At 43.7% G+C, this 18,603-nt stretch overlaps 1 protein-coding gene and 1 non-coding gene across 3 annotated transcripts; one reads left to right on the top strand and one right to left on the bottom strand.

Moving 5' to 3' along the window:
* Positions 1–6,559: 6,559 nt before the first annotated feature.
* Positions 6,560–6,633, bottom strand: TRNAN-GUU (transfer RNA asparagine (anticodon GUU)). Its single transcript has one exon. It is a non-coding gene; the product is annotated as a tRNA-Asn (tRNA).
* A 3,973-nt stretch (positions 6,634–10,606) lies between these two features.
* On the top strand, positions 10,607–16,987 carry LOC136535828 (developmentally-regulated G-protein 2-like). 2 transcript variants are annotated; one of them, XM_066528237.1, is made up of 12 exons: positions 10,607–10,799; positions 10,908–11,037; positions 11,578–11,645; positions 11,877–11,953; positions 12,751–12,931; positions 13,035–13,091; positions 14,127–14,201; positions 15,450–15,569; positions 15,641–15,811; positions 16,001–16,114; positions 16,211–16,381; positions 16,500–16,987. In XM_066528237.1, the coding sequence occupies exons 2-12, from the start codon at positions 10,968–10,970 to the stop codon at positions 16,593–16,595; spliced, it is 1,200 nt and encodes a 399-aa protein (XP_066384334.1). In that variant the 5' UTR covers positions 10,607–10,799; positions 10,908–10,967; the 3' UTR covers positions 16,596–16,987. The 2 variants fall into 2 exon arrangements, with proteins under 2 accessions (XP_066384334.1, XP_066384335.1); XM_066528238.1 differs by having other exon boundaries at positions 10,901–11,037.
* The last annotated feature ends 1,616 nt before the right edge of the window (positions 16,988–18,603 follow it).

Raw genomic sequence — 18,603 nt, 5'->3', positions numbered from 1 at the left:
TCACCTATGTTACTTATTGTATTAAGTTGTTTAATTCAAATGTTACCTACTTGATGCATTACCTACCTTGATAATTGTTTACCATCCTTGAAGATGTTTTCATTTACAAAGGCGTAGTATGCTTAGTATGCTTTATGGAAGGCTTTTAAAGTAAAAGTTTTGATACAATCAAAGATGGCATACTGACCAAAGAAAGAAAGAAGGTAGAATGAACTAGAGACTAGTCGGGTGACTTATCTTGAATGTTGGGTAATGTTGCCGACTATGTCGCTTAAAGGCCACTCATTGTGGATCTTCTGAACGAGACACTTTGTAGTACTGGTCATATACTCCGGTAAGCCTACTTCGGCTAATCTGATACTAAGACGAATACCCACGCACTGAGAGTGAAGAGATGGTGGGAGTAGCGTGTACCCTCGTGGCTAGAATGTGGCTAGATTTGAGGTGTGCTGTGTTCTCAGGGTGGCGTGGAGACGGCTTAGTATAGGAGGATCCGGTAGCGAGGTTGATATATGCAAGATTAAGTTCTACATATGTCGTGTGATAAGGAATCCCTAGCTGGGACTTGAATCAATTCGAATTGCCGGTGCTCCGTGGATATGGAGACTCGATTCATTATAGAAACAATGCAGGACTGGTGAATTACTAAAATATGAGAAAAAGAATGAAATGAGAAGGAATGGAATATAGGGAAATGTATATTTAGTTGAGATAATGAACAAAAAGGACTTAGTGGTAAAACTTGAAAATAGAGTGAAGAATAATAAGCTTTTAGCAAAGAACTTTTGAATCTTGCTACATCCTTACCTTGCCCCAAGCCCTTGCATCTCTAAAGTCTTACATCCCGTTATGTCGGGTTAGTCTTGTTGAGTACCTTTATACTCAGAGGTTTGTTAACCCTTGTTGCAGGTGAGTCACATGCGCAGGCTTATTTTGGTCCCTGCTGCATGTCTGTGTTTGAAGTCAATGACTGATGAGGAGTGATGAATGGCCTTTAGACAAGGCACTAGTTTGTTTGATAAATAAAGTTAATGTAATATTATCCCGCTACTATAGGTTGTATGACACTTATGGTATTGTAAGTTTAAAAACAACTGGTTTGTAACTATGTTATCTTAAGACTTCCGCTATCTTTTACTCTGGTATATATATTTGAATAAATTGTTGTAATCTAGCAATGTCTGTGATTGGGATCCTGTTTGAAAAGAGAATCATGGATGATTCGGGTTTCCCGAGGACACCTGACAGACCTGTTAAGTTGTTGGGAACTCGTGTTTCGCTATCCGAGGTCTGTCAAGACAACGATAGATACACGTGGGCCTGATTTCTTAGGAGGTTCTGCCACACGCCGCCACCACGCCATGCCCGCCTTCGCCTGCGCCGGCCCACCACGACCTCGGCCGCCAGTGCCCGCCATCTCCCCACTGTCGCGCGTCGCCCAGTCCTTGTCGTCGCCCCTCCATCTCTCCACACTGTCTCGAGCCGTGAAGGACATTGCTGCGCTGCCCATCGTCATCCTAAAAAAGGGGGATTGTCGTCGGCCGGCTGGCCATTGCCGCCGCCCTCTAGAAGTAGGCCGCTGTCAACCGACCATTGTCGCCGACTGGCCATCTCCATTTGAAATTTGAACCAGGATGAGGGATCATCATCCGTAGTACCCCATTCATGAGGTGCACTATGACAAGGACCACCAAGCCAAGCACATGTCGAAGCTTCGGGAGGACTTGCAACCTCTTAGACTACGCACGCACCAGCCACACCGCTGGGACGAGCGATACCAGCCATACATATAGCGTGTCGGCTTCCTTGAGATCGTCCGGGTCTTTAACACTAGGCTACCGATCCTCGACCTTGCATTTCTCACTGTTGCTGTCAATAGGTATGATTTGATACACGTTTTGTGAAGTACAAAGCATTGATTTATCTCATTGTTTTAATTAAAAAACTTCTTGTATTGAATTAAAAACACATAGGTGGAGGTCAGAGACCCACACCTTCCACCTTCCTTACACCGAGATGACTATCACGATGCACGACGTGAAGATGATTCTGTGTATGTGGTTGGGGGTCTTCCAGTGACTGGGATCCTTGATAATGACTACTGGATGGACTTGGTGAAGCAGTTTTGTGGTAGAAGACCACCCGATGATGAGGATGCTAAGAGAGCAAAGTAAGAATTTCTACGTTCCAAATATTTACTATTTTGACACCAGCACATGCAAGTCTTTGTTTGGTCTCTTATATCACAAATATATGTTATGGTCTAAGTCTGTCGTTGATCTACATATTCTGTAAATTATTTTGCTATTTAAATGGAGGGTGTAGTACATAACTTTTGTGATGCGTATTGTCTTTATCTAATTTAATGTTTATTTTTGTTTCCTCGACTCTCATGTAATTGTCCTTCAAAAATTTCAGAAAAACATGTGGTGTCAGTTCGGTCTGGATAACAGAAAACTTCAAGCATGTCGCTGCACCCAAGCACTCTAGAGCAGGAGATCGAGAGGTATGCTAAGGTGTGGCTGTGGCACTTCTTAGGTGCCTTCCTGTTCCCTGACGCGTCGGGTAACACCATCAGCTAGGGCCTTCCTCAACATACTGAGCCAGCCATGGGAGAATATAGGAGCGTACAGCTAGGGACATCGCGGTCCTAGTATGAATCTATCGTCAGCTCTGCGTTGCCTGCCTACACAGTACAGGAAGTGCTAACCTAGGAGGTTGCTCCCACCTACTACAGGTTTGGTGTTGGGAGCGATGGTCAGTCGGGAGGCCCGTTGTTCATGATTTACCTATAAGTGCATCGATTTTTTATTTTCCTCAAACTTGATGCTGCACTTGTGACTGACTATCCTATTCAATGCAGGCATGGAATCACGTGGACGTAGGATCGACTGCTCTATACGTTTGGCAAAAAGCGGAGGTAGTTAGAGGGATCCCGAAGCGATGGTACAGGCAGTACTCGGACACGCTAGATGTTCTGATACAATACTAGGTAATGACCACTTTGATACTACTAGTCGGTATTGTTGCTTTTTTATTATTCCCACAATCTAACAGTAGTTACCTAACTTTCAGGTGAATTGGTGTTCTTAGTCCAGATTCGAGCTAGAGGGGTACATGAGTCCTCGCACTGAGAAAAGTGTCGGACGAGTGGTTTTTTAATGAGCCACTAATTTTCTTCCACGTGGTAAAGATGCACTACCCTATAAGGGTGTATAGGCAGTTTGAAAGATTGCAGCCATGCCCACCACCGTTGTATACAACCGACATAAAGTTACACGGGTGCGATGACTATAACATAATAATTTAGCGGTCATGTGCATATATACAACCACTAACTTACGTTAAATTTGTAGGTACGATCGAAGGAACAGGTACAAGGAGAAGAATTGGGCCGTGACGCGCGCGGGGTACATCCACGAATGGGAGAATAGGCAAAGGGTCCTGATCACCAGGAATCCACCGCACGACCAATGCAACTTTCGACCGCTACCTCCAATGGTTGCATAAGAGTAACCGCACATATATGCAGGCCCCTACACTAACAAGCCAATTGATGAGGACGAAGATGAGGATGACATCGCTGATGCATACGACGAGGTGACAAGGATGGAGACATAGCTCTAGAGAGCCCCGCTACAGAGATACGTGGTAAGAAATTTAAATTTCAATACAACTGCACGTCGACGTTCCTATAAATTGTAGTGATACGAACTTACCTTGATTGTGTATGCAGGCAACACAGTTGATAAGTCTGTTCAACGAAGCAGTCGTGCAACTTCACGATATCAGAGGGGAGTCGCACGACATTCTATACGTCTTCGTCGATGTACATTCTATTCTCAAAGTCATGACAGTGGTTAAATGGTTCTCATGACTCATTCATCTGTATTTTCTTTTTTTATAGAAAGTGAGGAGGAGCTGCAAGAAGCTGACACAGAAGCTCAGCTGGGTGGATACTCCATGGGAGATGTCCTATGACCCAGACCTATCTAGTTCCTTACGCTCGAGCACTATGCCGACACGAGCAGGTTCTTTCGACACGATGGTTGTTGGGACCTCTTATGTTCATACTCTCGACAATGCAGGCAAGGGTCCTGCAGAGCACGACGTTGAGGAGGACGAGGACTACGATGAGATTAGGATGTCTCAGCTTGGTGATGCGCCATTTCCTACACAGTTCGACGAAAAGATACTTGAAACAACCCTTCGCCATATACGTCATAATTACTTAAACATTGTAAGTAATGATGCTTATATTATAATTGCAGGGTCCTAGTTACACTCAACAGTACCGTCGAGTGTACCGCCAGCGAGATCGTACCGACGTTGGGTTCACCCCTAACGTGCTGCCTTCACGTCCGAAGAGGCAGCGACGTCCACGGTACCCATATACTCCTGGGTTGTAGGAGTTCTTTAGGATGACATGATGCACTTGTACTCGGACACCCACATATTGATGGAACATGTAGTATGTCGAGTAATGTTGAACTTATGTATTGATGAACTTGTGTCGTAGTTATGACTTACTGAACTTATGTCGAACAGAAGTATTGTCGAACTTGTGATGAACTTAGGGACGTGTACAAGTTAGTATTGCTGAACTTGTGTATTGATTGTCTCATGCACTTAACCTTCCTACTGACCTATTCGTTAAACCGACACGACGAAATAACTTGGCTCATGTGAGAACATAACAGAAGTGCCTTGTTTCATTTGCTACCTCTTTGACCGCCGCTCAGGGCTGGGGGCGCGTCAGCCTTTCTGTGCCATGGCAGCTGGCGCGTTAGTGCCGTGCCCAGATCCGCGCGCGCAGTAGCCCCGGCCACATCAGCGTTCAGCGGACCTGGTCCCTGCCACGTCGCCGCTTCTACCGCGCCGCCACGCATGGCGCGGCAGAGTGATTTCGTCGTGCCATGCGAACAGGCGCGTCCAAAAATGTTAGTTTTGAAAAAAAAACAGTGTCAAATTTAAAAATAGTTTTAAAAAAATGTTAAAAATAATAAAAAAAATCATCGCTGACCGGTCGGGACGGGAGCAGCGTAGTGGAAGAGAGAGGTGGATCGGATTTGCCAAGGATGGGCTCGCGGCCCGGTGGGTGGGTGTGCTCCTTTATATAGCCACAAGCCAACCTGCTGCAAAATGGATTAATAGGTTGGGCTGGACGGGCTACTTGGTTACGGGCCTTATACGAGCTAGGGACATGGGCCGTAGTGGACCAGCATCGTTCACTAGCACTCCCATTTCCCCGTTTCCTGGATGCCTCAGCTCGACAGCCCCGTGTATTCCTAGGTAACATTTTGGTTTGGGTACGGAACAGGTTTATTAACACTCCCATTTCTGTTTCAGCTCTCTTATGCCTTGTTTGATATACATATATTCGTCTCAATTCATATGTGTTGAAGTAGATTGGAGTAAAATTAAACTAAATTGCATTCCATTTCACTCCAATATATATGGATTGAGGTGGATACATATGTATCCAAACAAGACCTTAAGTGGTATTCCTAGGTAGCGTTTGGTTTGAGAACATAATAGAGATAAAGTGGAATATTCCAGTTTGTTTAGTGTTTGGCTTTGAAACGATGAGGAGGAAGTCATCCTCCAGAATAATATTCTCAAGATCTAGAACTTCCCTATCAAAAAAATGCTAGACCTTTATTTCGGCATCACACTCCATTTCCTCCACTCCATCTCCTCCTGTCCTCCACATGGGCTCCCATGATGCTCGAGCATGGGCAAGCTATCATTGACCCGACGACGTTCGGCCACCTTCGCCGGCATCCGCACCTCACCCACACTTTTTCTCTCTTTTTCTTCTCGTGCCCTAGAGTTCACAACTTTATTTATTTTATCCGTGCACACCACCATATACGCATAGTACATCCTTGCGAACCTATAGAATTACCCAAAAAGGTGCTTTCTTTGAGTGAAAACTGCTTTTGAAAAATAAAACCAACGCTAGAAGGGTGGATAATGGAAATTGTGGAGGAAACTAGAAACGATGCATAATAAAAGGGTCATTTTTATCTATGTACACTACTGTATATACAGTACAGTCCTCGCAGACATCTAAAAATTCCCAAAAGACACTTTTGTTGAGCGAAATAACTTTTTTCTAGAAGAGTAAAGCAAACACTAGAAAGATGAATAATGGAAATGGTCAAGAAAAATTGGAAAATGCATATATGGATCCACTTTCTCCAAAAAAAGAACACAAGAAAAAAGCATGTGAACCAAAATGAAATGATTTGAAACATAAGGGAAAAAAACGTGTGAACCAAAATGAGTTTAAACAATTAAAGGGAGTCACTTTCTCCAAAAAGATGAATTGATTTGAAAAAAAAAATTGAGTTGAAACAAATAAAGGGAGTCACTTTCTCAAAAAAGATGATTTGCAAAATGAGTTGAAACAATTAAAGGGAGTCACTTTCTCCAGAAAAGATGAATTGATTTGAAAAAAATTGAGTTGAAACAAATAAAGGGAGTCACTTTCTTAAAAAAAGATGATTTGCAAAATGAGTTGAAACAATTAAAGGGGGTCAAACATAAAAATATGCGCTAGAAGGAGGGCTTGAACCTCCGACCTTGTGGTTAACAGCCACACGCTCTAACCAACTGAGCTATTCCAGCTTGTCGTTGAACATTTAATGATATTATTTAAATACAGTTGGACCACGTGGGTACGCCAGTGCACCTCCCTCAGGTCTGACCGCTGCTAGGGCATGTGTGTATGGCCGTTTGGTATACCTGGGAGAACTACTCGATAAGCTATTGGTTAAAATAAGTTGGTTCAACCAAGATTCTGTGCATGGGCGGATCCATGTAAAAATTTGTGGATGCGCCCGTACCCATGCACAAGCTAAAAAAAAACAGTGATAATGTTTAATTTTTTACTATATTCACACATTCGTGATAAAAGCTTGTGCACCCACAAGACAAGTGCACCCTTATCAAATTAGCTCTAGCTCCGGCCCTGATTCTGTGTTTTAGTATAGTATACGTATAAATAAATGGAAGCTATGGAGAAAAGTGTAGCCATAAAAAAATCATAAACATGAGTACATGACATATCTCTATAGGAGATCATAGAAGTTATACCAGACAACGCATAGCTCTATAGGAGATCTATTTTGACAATCCTGTATATGTGTGATGGGTTGTCTGTGGTAGCTCTAATGCAATATAATCTATGCCAGCATAAATGCAATGTGTTGAAATGTTTGGTTATCACACACGTGCAAATGCAAAGTAAGATTGTTTTAGTTGGTTACACAGTGTTGCATTCATTCACCTTCCTGTTCTAGTAGGTGGGATGAAAATATATTTTCTGGATCGCATCAGGTTATGTAAACATGCATTGCCTAATACGAGTAAATTTGATGTACTTGTTAATGCAACATAAGCTTTGAGTATTGTGCAAATCTGCACAAGAGCCTCTTCATGCAACAAAACATGGAAAAACTACGTTGCACATATCTAGATATAGATAATGCAAGCAACCAAACACATCATATAAAGTACAACTTATATAGAAGGTTGATCTAATTATTTTATACCATCTATAATCGATTATCATTATAAGGGCATGTTTAGATCCTTGGAATTGAATTCATTCTAATAGTTACAATTTAGACATAGATTAATTAAGCTAATGTAGTTGTATATGGAATATATTTGTATATTATTGTTAGCCATACGAGGAACATATTTATATGTTACATTTCTTTTGTAGAGAACTATAATTTGGGGAGTAGAAATATATCATAGTGGTCTATAGAATCCATTTCTATCTCACACCCTATGAATTTGAGATATGCTTATTGTGGGCTTTGGAAAGTGGTGGAATGTCAAATTCCATGCCAAATAGCCTAATCCATTAAGTGAATTTCAATTCCTCCAAAATAAAAGAATCCAAACGGCTCCTAAGAGATATGAATCTTTTTTTGTATAATATACCAAAAATATGGCTTCAGACCTCCTCAAAGAAGAAACATGAATCTAGCATTGATTTTTCTTCAAAACCATAAAGCGTCCTATTACCTCCACTTATTTTCTAATCGAGTTCAAAGTTGACAGGCTATGCAAAATCTTATAAAGTATTTCACAATTTTTTCAACATATACGACCATATAAAACAGACCTCGAAGCTAGGAGCTATAACCAAATTACTCCTAAGTCAATATGCTGAGAAGAGTGATCCGGCAGAGAATCTGATGGATGAACCCATGAAGTATATGGTCTTCCACTGTGTTATTTTAGAGTGATTGTTTAATACTTTTATAGAGCACTTCATAATAAGTTTTTCATAAAGTACAAGATCATGAAAACAAAGACTTTGAAGGTTGTCCACTTCTTCATATGATTCATCCGAGGAGCACGTGCAGTGCAGGACATGTTTGTTCTCACCGCTAACGTCACCCCTTGTGTACAGAAAAAACTTGAAACATAAAAGATCCACCATTGTGTTTCTTGTATTATTTTTCCTTAAAAAACGAGTATGTTTGGATTATATTTTTCAAGAACATTTTCTAATGAAGCTGGAACATTTTTATCTGTTATTGAGCAGGACAATGCTCGATGTCCACGAGAATAACTCTATATTTGGGACAAAATATGATCCATTTCCAAGAAAAAAATGTTTCAAAAAAATTGTTTTATATTGAAAAGGATGTTCAAAATTCACCACTGCAAAAATGGTTTAAAGTTCACACGAGAAAAAATATTCCACCTTAGGCCAGTCTTAGTGGAATTTTCATCTGTATTTAGTAAGTTGTCACATAGACAATTTTGAGTAACATGACAACATTTTTAAAAATAAAGAGAATAAGTGAGTTGACATGATTACTATAATTCTATAAGAGTCACAAAATTAAATAGCAATGAAACAATAGAATGGAACTATTTATCGGGCATGTATGTTTCGTACTTATTTCATTTCACGTATGTGATGTGGTAGTTTTAGAAACAATGTGTCGGGTATTGTTATTAGGGATACCCAAAGCAAGAAAGTTAGCGTCCACACTGACTCCCCCGGATGGCTCGAGACGTATTAAAAGGTTTCGCCCGACCCCAAGGCCGCGGGCTTCGCCTCGTCCGACCCCTTGGGTGCGGGTTCTGTCTCGCCCGACCCCAACGTCGTGGGCTCCGTCTCGCCTGACCTTAAGGCCACGGGCTCCGCCTTGCTCGATCCCTTGGTGCGGGCTCCGTCTCGCCTGACCCCAAGGACGCAGGTTTCATCTCGCCCAAGGTCGCAGGCTCCGTCTCGCCCGACCTCGAGGACGCGGGTTCTGTCTCGTCCGACGGGGACCCATACCGCCGTCAACCACTCTAGGTCCAAGCGTATGGCCCTGGGTCAAAACTCTGACTGCTAGGGAAGAGGCTGGCACGCCTCGATGTAACCCGTAGCCGTGACGGGCCATACTTGGCGATTCACATCAAAAACAGTGTCGGGCGTGCCGGTACTGTTCTGCCTAATCCTCGTACGGATGCTGACAAGCGCGTCAGTTCACCACAATAGTCCGCCGGGACGGAGTGGGACGCCATGACCGGCAGGTGATGCCTGCGCATGGACGCCAGTGACGAACAGGGCTGCGGCATGAAGCCGTCTCTGTTGACGTCTACAGGATCGGTGGGACCCGCATGAAGGAGAAGAAGGACCCGACAACCGTGGAAGCCTTCTTCTCTCTCGTTCTTATCATTTTTCTCCTCTGTAACCCGCTTTCCCTTCGCCTATAAAAGGAGAAGCAGGGCGCCCCAACAGGGGGATCGACAATCGACACGAGACAACTAAACACAAGAGCACGATACGAACACACGGCTGAGCGACAAGCGAGCTCTCAGCACCCGATTCACTCCTTCCACCAGAGACTTGGGATCCTTTTCCTCTTTCGACTATTTGTAACCCCTACTGCAAACCAAGTGCCGGTAACACGAGCAACGGTGAACTGGATGTAGGGACGTTCCGCCCGAACCAGTATAAACCCTTATGTCCTCCGAGCACAGCATCCGAGCCAGACACGCAAATATAAATTTACTCATCGGTGGTCCAAAAACACCGACAGTTAGCGCGCCAGGTAGGGGCTTTTTGCGCGCCTCGAAGTCCACATCAGGCCTCATATGGCCAGTCACGGCGTCAGCTGGGTCTCGGGCTTGCACGTGCGCTTCGGGAACCTGGACTTCATCGTTATGATGGAGGGAGAGTTGGCGCAGGTTCCCGCCGCCGCCCAGCCTCTCCACTTCGCCGGCCTCGACGCGATCATCGAGGCGCTTGAGGAGCTGCAGTTGCACGCACCGGAGGCGCGAGCCCCTGGGAGCGACCATCTCCTCGGCTTCAATTACGGGAGGCTAGAGCGCCAACTCGGCACCTTCCTGGGACCCCGACCGTCCCGGAAGGACCTGCGCTGGCTCACCTTCTCAGTTCGTCAATGAACTAATTTAAATCAGCAGTCACGAAAAAAAACTAATTTAAAATCAGCGTTTCGCCGTTGGCACTGTTGTTCCTAAAAAGAAGCACTAATAAAAAACAAAAAAGAAAGAAATAAGAAACAAATCTGCAAAAGAATTTTTGCGTGAAAAAGGGAAACGGCCCAACGGCCCAGGAGAAGCACCGTGCGGTTGCGCCCAGCGCCCAGCGCCCAGCGTCCCCCAGCTTCCGGACTGGTGGTATACCGCCGCCGCCGGTCACGCCGCGAGCTCTCTCTTTGTCGCTCACTCTCTCGCGGCGACGACTAGGCTACCGCCGCCTCCGCCCTCCGCCCTCCGCCTGGTGCCTTTCGTTGGCGACGAGCGCACACCAGGTTTGTCCGCCCCTTTTCCTCCCTTCCTGCCGTGGGAAACCGAGCAAGACAACCCTAGCTTCTATCTAGCTACTTGTATTCGGATCTAATCGAGTTGTCAGGGTACAGCGCGTATTGCTTGCGATTCCTGTAAGCCCGGAGCTAGCTGCATACAGCACGAGATAGAAGATGGGTATCCTCGAGAGAATCAAGGAGATTGAGGCCGAGATGGCTCGGACTCAGAAAAATAAAGCAACAGGTTTTGCTGTCTTCACTGCCGGTGTCTTTCAGCTATGCAATTCATGTTCATCGTCTCATCTCTCCTTTTGGATGAAACTGTGCTGTGATGTTTCCAGAGGAGCACATATCTAATCATGAATTGCCTTTCAGCAGGTTTTGTATCTAGAATATCTGATCGTATTCCTGTTCAGTGCTATAGATATTTATGACGATGACCACAAACTGTATAATTTGACCATCTGCTAGTAGATTCGTAACAAATTTTAATGTAGACATAATTTGGACTAGTGAATTAAACAACAATATATAAATATTTTACTCAAGCCAGTTAAGTATTGATGAACAATCAGTCAGATACTATCCTCTATATGCAAACAGGTGCGGATTCTCTGCCCTGACAAGGCCATGGATCTTAATAAAACAATTTCTTTTATTTTGAAAAAAGGAAACTCATCATAAATGCCTGTACTTATCTATGAGTACCTTTTGGTTGCTGCATTTTCCCCTAATTTTGCAGCATGTTGTATCTGATAATATTTTTCCATTGTCTGTCATTCAGAATATCATCTTGGACAACTGAAGGCAAAGCTAGCAAAGTTAAGGACACAACTATTAGAGCCTCCAAAGGTATCAACGGGGTTGTGAAACCACTTCAGAAATTCAGAACCTTGAAATTCGCTTACATACTTTTCTGTGGTAATTTGGGTGGCAAATTAGACCATGAAGTGAAGCTAGTATTTGTTGTTTCTTCATTCCTTCAAAGTTTTTTAAAGTAGCAGCATAGTCTAAAAAGGCTAAGTAGCAGCCTTAACGTACGTGGGACTTGCATTTGCTTCATCTCACCTGTTGGTCATACAGGGTTCCAGCGGAGGCGGAGATGGTTTTGAAGTCACAAAGTTTGGGCATGGTCGTGTTGCACTTATTGGATTTCCCAGGTCTCCTCCCACTTGAGCCTACTACTTGACTACCAGAAAGTCAAGTGTTTCAAATCTTTCAGTTTCAGTTTGTACGAGTGGATTTGTAATTCTTGGAGTCCGTTATAATCAAGTAAACAACCCTATATGTTCAACACATGTCATCTGTTGCCTTTTATTTTTGACTCATGTATGTCTGGCAAACTAACTCTCATAGCTACTGCCTTGTATATATCAAAATGGGATGTATGGATATTTGATTACTAAGCAGTAGATTTGTTTTCTCTCTCTCAATGGTAATGCAAGGCATAAAATGTTCAGTGTTGTCAACCAATAAGATTATAACTGCTACCTCAGATCTGAAATATAAGTCTATTTAGGATATGGTGGTCAAATCTTTTAACTTTGATTAACAATATCTTCAAAATCATATAGATTTACAGCATAAGATTGACATACTAGATTTATTGTAAAAAAATACTTTTATACTAGAAAATTATTCTATTTTAAATGGTATATTGTCATAGTATTTATATTCCTAGTCCAGGGGTCATATTGGAGGCTGCGGTGATGTTCCAAGGGACTTGTACTTGGATTTACAGCATAAGATTGACGTAACTAGATTCATTGTAAAAAAAAAACTTTTATACTATATAACTCTTCTATTTAAAATAGTATATTGTCATAGAGATTGATAGTCCTAGTTGAGGGTCATATTGGGGCTACGGTGATGTCCTAATGGACTTGTCTTTGGGGTCAGAGGGAGTACAATATGTCTCATACTCGTGTGTTGTGACTTATGATAATATATCTTGCAGTGTTGGAAAGTCAACTCTTTTAACGATGTTGACTGGGACACATTCTGAAGCTGCATCATATGAGTTCACAACACTTACTTGCATTCCTGGAATTATTCATTACAATGATACCAAAATCCAGCTTCTCGATCTTCCTGGTATCATTGAAGGAGCCTCTGAAGGCAAGGGGCGCGGTAGGCAGGTAAATGCTGCTAATGCTTAACTGTTTTTGTATATGCTGATTTCTTTTATCCGCATAAAATTAGTGAATTGTTTTTTTACTAATATGCCGGGGCTGTTTTCAGGTTATTGCTGTTGCAAAGTCATCAGATCTTGTGCTGATGGTTCTGGATGCCTCAAAGGTTAGTATTTGATTGAAGAATCTTTGCTTCACTTCTGCTGTTATCTTTATTCTATCCTTAGGACAGCTAAGTTTTCGAAGCATATCAAGATTTTATGTTAGGTGAGAGGGGAGGGTCAGATGTCAAGTTTATGGGCACTCTGTGCCTCTCATAGACAGAATATTTCAGTCCTCATAATTTAATCTAATTCCTGACAAGAGCTAAAATACCACGTTTTCCTTACCAAAATAATATTACTATTGAAGTCTTTAGATAACTACTTCCACAATCAAGTTTATTGACTAGCTTCCTTTGCAAATATGCATCACATCACAAAATTATCATATCAGAGTTGTATGTAACAACATGGGCAGTTACAAAAAATGGATTAAATGGAAGAAGCGATAAGAAAATTCACTAAAAGGATAGGCAAGTTAGGAGAACGAATGCAACAAAGATAGAAGAGCTAGGAAAATCCGTGGTGGTTTGGTACTGTGCTACTTGGTTGGACAAGGGTATGGTGGCAAGAAATGGCACAGAAAAATAAAGTTGCAGCTTATGGATGAAAGAGCATAAAAATAGCATATCGGGTGTAATGCTAAGTCTTGGTTCTGGGACATGTGGAAAAATAAAGTTGCAGCTTATGGATGGAAAAGCAAAAATATAGCACATTTCAAATTGCATGTTAATTGCTTCATTTGTTCTACAATTTCAGCTTTTTAGTTGTAACTAAAAGCTTGTAGTGTTACTGAGTAAGCCATTGAGCCTCAAATCTACATCACTGAAGGTATTACTTATGATTACTTGAAAGTCTGTTCTTACTTCTTAAATATTTTTGTGGAACCTTTTAAAAGTAATATAGTTGCTTGAAAGTTCTTGCATAATCGTAGTGAACGTCTAGATCAAGGGTAGATGGTTTGCACATCAGGTGTGATGTGATGGAGTGTCTTAGTGTGTAAGAAGATTTGCAACGGACGAACTTCCGATTCTTTCATGTTTTAAGCCTTATCTCATTTCCGTTTGTTTATTACATGACTGTTCTAAATTTCATTTCAGAGTGAAGGACATCGCCAAATATTAACTAGAGAATTGGAAGCTGTCGGACTCCGTCTTAACCAAAGGCCTCCCCAGGTATATATGCATGCATAGTTGAAAGTGTGACAAATATAAACAAATGCAGATACCGACACGAGTATACATATGGAACACTTTAATTGTTAGACCTTTGGGTGCTCAGATAAGTCATTCTTTAAATGTGGTTCGAAGAATGGAACATTCTGAACATGTTGGGCACGATTCTAGTCCATAGATCATGTACCTATGTCAGGCCCACAGTGAAAGGCAGTGTCTGAATCATGACTCATGAGCCTGAAGTCGCCAACCAATGAATGCCACTTCCCATGGCATCTCTAGTGCAGGGTGCCCCCATAATCTGTATTGGATGACCTGTATTGCATGAATTTCTAAACCTATCATTCCATGGAGATCTGACGGTCTGACTAGATGCATAATTCATCCAGACCATAACTGCAACTAATTGTATTCTCTTATGCTAGTATTGTATTCTTAATTATCATAAAAAAGGGCGTACCCAGTGCAGAGAGCTCCCGCTCTGTGCGGGGTCTGGGGAAGGGTGTCAGTGGCAAGTCTTACCCTCGCCTGTGCAATGCGAGGAGACCGCGGCTCGAACCCAGGACCTTCCGATCACAGGCGGTAAGACTCTACCGCTTGCACCAGGCCCGCCCTTCTGTATTCTTAATTATCATAAAGCAGCCAAAAGTTTATTCAGCTAATGGATCTCACCGACCTACACTCCTACTCCATAGTCCTTACTTAGCAGGAATACATTAATTTCGCATGTAGTAACACCAAGAGGTGAAATGCAGGTATAGCCGTGTAGGTAGGCTTGGATCCCGTGATGTAATCGTTGCAAGTGCAGTATGTCAATGGCATAAAATGAGTCTTGTATCTACACAAAACACTATTTCAAATTTGTTGGCTGCTGAAGTTGTCATATCTATGACTCAAGATGCAACATTTGGGTACTATATGATGTGTATGTTGGGTGTGGATACCATGGGATGGAGGGTGCAAGGTAAGGTTCGACTTACCATGGGCAGTTTAGCAAGCTCCAAATCACTTTTTTACTTCTCACTGAACATTCTTACCCTATACTACATGAATTTTGAATTGTTGTCTTATTGACAAGTGCTGACCCAATAATTATGTAACTTGACCAACAAACTCTATGACCATGGCTCTTGGAGGAGGCCTAAATATGTAGTTTTGTGTCACCAACTATGCTCTGCTGCTTCTGACTTGTGGGGGTGTGCACTTATACCTTCTATGTTCTCTCTTGGCACCCTTTTGTACAAATAGATATACTTCAAAAGGAAGAAGACTGGCGGCATTTCTTTCAATACTACAGTGCCTTTGACTCATATTGATGAGAAGCTCTGCTATCAGATTCTGCACGAGTACAAAATTCACAATGCTGAGGTGCGTGGACATGCTTTTGGGTATGCATGTGCATGTCTTTGCTGTCGACTCAACTATTTTGTTTATTTTAGGTGTTATTCCGTGAAGATGCTACTGTGGATGATCTCATTGACGTTATTGAAGGAAATCGAAAGTACATAAAATGTGTTTACGTATATAACAAGATTGATGTTGTTGGTATTGATGACGTGGATAAGCTTGCTCGGCAACCAAATTCACTAGTGATCAGCTGCAATTTGAAGGCATGTTTCATCCATCACCTGCATATCTATCGAATTTTGTAATGATCCTTGTTTTGCTTGTCGTCCCTGAAAGTTATATTGCTTTATTGGCATCTCTAAATGACGGTGCACTTTGAGTTCTCCACAGTTGATTCTGTTTTATATCTCTTTATTTTTTTCATTGTGACTGAAACTATTTGTTCTTTGCAGCTGAACTTGGACAGGCTACTGGCAAGAATGTGGGATGAGATGGGCCTAGTGAGGGTGTATACAAAGCCACAGGGCCAGCAGCCTGATTTCACAGATCCAGTTGTTCTTTCTACTGTACGTTCTCTTTCCTTCCCTCGGTTGCTTTTCACTCTTGCTTTTCCAAGGAACAGGGGGAATAGGCTGGCTGACACCCGTGTTGTGTACCATCAGGATAGAGGTGGTTGCACAGTCGAGGACTTCTGCAATCATATCCATAGAAGTTTGCTCAAGGATGTGAAGTATGTGCTTGTATGGGGAATCAGCGCAAGGCACTATCCACAGCATTGTGGCCTCAGCCATGGTGTTCAAGACGAGGATGTCATTCAGATAGTAAAGAAGAAGGTTATGATTTCCCCTTGTCTGATTTGGTCACATCTCGAAGCAATATATAAATACAGAGAAATTATTACTTTAAAGGTTAGCTGCGAAGGCGCTAAAACCTGTTAACTGAAACTTTCAGGAAAAGGAGGAGGGTGGGCGAGGCCGGTTCAAGTCGCACACGAACGCACCTGATCGGATATCTGACAGGGTGAAGAAAGCTCCACTGAAGCAATAACTGATCCCTTCCCTGAGCGCGTCGCGACCAGCTTCCCCAAATCAGATGGACAACCTTGATCGAGATCATATAATCTGGAACTTGCTGAGCCACGGCGTGCTACTTTTTGCAGCCTTGTTTTGTACTTGTACCAGAACAGAAGGGCCATGTTTGGAGTATTCCATAGATAGTAACCTTCCGTGTCTCGTCACAGTAGCAATACAAATGCGGCGCCACCATGAATGGTGCTTCGTCTTGCTCAGATGATGTGGGCTTATCACTGCGTGTTACCTGCTGTATATGCCAAATACTTGCCAACTCACAAGTTCTGCATAGATGATTTCAATTGTGGAACGAACACTTGCTTATCATCACCAGTCCTGCATAGATAAGAGAATGGCAGTTTGTGGGAACATTTGCTTATCATCAGCGGCCTAGCCTTTGTTGTGGGAAACATCTTACTTGAGACTGGTCTCGTCCCCATTGCTTGGAATGCGCGATGCAGGGCCAGTTTATGGGAAACACAGGACATGTGAGCCCATCGATCGCACTGGAAACTAGTAATACGCAGGCAGAAACTTGGAAGAAGTGATGGACAGAGATTATTTGTTATTACGTTCTGCTAGTAGGAGTAATTCGTTATTTGTTGCCTTTTATTATTGGGTTAATTGGAGAAACACCATTATAATTTTCGCGGTTCGGAGAAACGCCATTATTCTTCGCTATTTTGAAGCATGTCATTATAATTCTTCGTTTTCCACAAAAATGCCACTGAATACGTATGGACACAGCCTGAGCCCAGCTGCAGGTGTATACGAAGACGTATACTTCATCTCCCCTGTCACTGACACGTGGGTCCCACATGTTATCTTCCTCCTCCTCTCATCTCTCCGGCTCGGGACACAAGTGGCCGCTCGGGACCGGACGGGAGGTTGCCGGCGCGGGCGTGCTCGGCACCGACGGTGAGGGCGAGCTCTACTCGCGCTGTACGCGCACGCAAGGCCTAGGCAGAGGCGAGCACGATCTCTACTCGAGCTCCAGCCATGGGGGAGGGGCGAGCTCGGACCTAGCGGCCACGGCGAGCGCAGCACGGCCGCGGGCGAGCTCGGCCCCGGCGTCCATGGCAGGCTCAGCGCCGACGCAGACGGCCCCAGCGAGCTCGGCCCCAGCGGCCATGGTGAGCTCGACGCCGGTGGCCATGGGGAGCTCGGTCCCGGTCATGGCGAGCTCGTCCCCCGACGCAGGGTGCCCCGGCGAGCTCGTCCCCGGCACAGACTGCCCCAGCGAGGTTAGCCCGAGTGTCCAAAGCGCGGGCGAGCTCGGTCCTGGCGGCCATGGCGAGCGCAGCACTGTCGCGGGCAAGCTCGGCCCTGGCGGCCATGGGGAGCGACGCAGGCTGCCCCGGTGAGCTTCGGCCCCAGCTGCCATGGCGAGCTCGGCGCCGGTGGCCATGGGGAGCTCGCCCCGGCCATGGCGAGCTCGTCCCCGACGCAGGTTGCTCGCCCGCGGCGTGCTGCTGCTGCTGCTCGGCCGCGTGCTGCTGCCGACGTGCTGTTGCTGCTCGTTGGGATGGAGAGAGAAGAGGAGGAAGAAAATGACATGTGGGGCCCGCGTGTCAGTGACAGTGGAGATGAAATATACGTCTTCGTATACGCCTGCAGCTAGGCCCAGGCTGTGTCCATATGTATTCAGTGATATTTTTGTGGAAAACGAAGAATTATAATGACATGCTTTAAAATAGACGAATAGTAATGGCGTTTCTCCGAACCGCGAAAATTATAATGGTGTTTCTCCAATTAACCCTTTATTATTCTCGTCCCTTAATAGGAATGGAGTGGAACAAAGTAATAGAACTCAGTAACTTGTCCTGTGACTTAATTACTAGAGTAGTAATTACTAGAGTAGTACTACGTACTAGTCATTGGTCCTATTCGTATCGCCGAAAAATTTGGATGATGCAAATGCTGATACTAATTTGTTTGTTGTGAGAGCGAACCACCGGAAAAGTAGCGATGAAGTGTGCATTCGG

This window comes from Miscanthus floridulus, chromosome 2 (genome assembly GCF_019320115.1).
Source record: "Miscanthus floridulus cultivar M001 chromosome 2, ASM1932011v1, whole genome shotgun sequence".
Lineage (NCBI taxonomy): Eukaryota > Viridiplantae > Streptophyta > Magnoliopsida > Poales > Poaceae > Miscanthus > Miscanthus floridulus.
Note: the sequence above shows the minus strand (reverse complement) of the source record. Positions and strands in the feature narration are given on the sequence as shown.

What these genes read in the sequence shown, in the direction of transcription:
- LOC136535828 (XM_066528237.1), top strand. Translation starts at nt 10,968, where the DNA reads ATGGGTATCCTCGAGAGAATCAAGGAGATTGAGGCCGAGATGGCTCGG. An exon ending in ACAAAATTCACAATGCTGAG is followed by an intron (nt 15,570 to 15,640) that starts GTGCGTGGACAT and finishes TGTTTATTTTAG; the next exon opens with GTGTTATTCCGTGAAGATGC. An exon ending in TGATCAGCTGCAATTTGAAG is followed by an intron (nt 15,812 to 16,000) that starts GCATGTTTCATC and finishes TGTTCTTTGCAG; the next exon opens with CTGAACTTGGACAGGCTACT.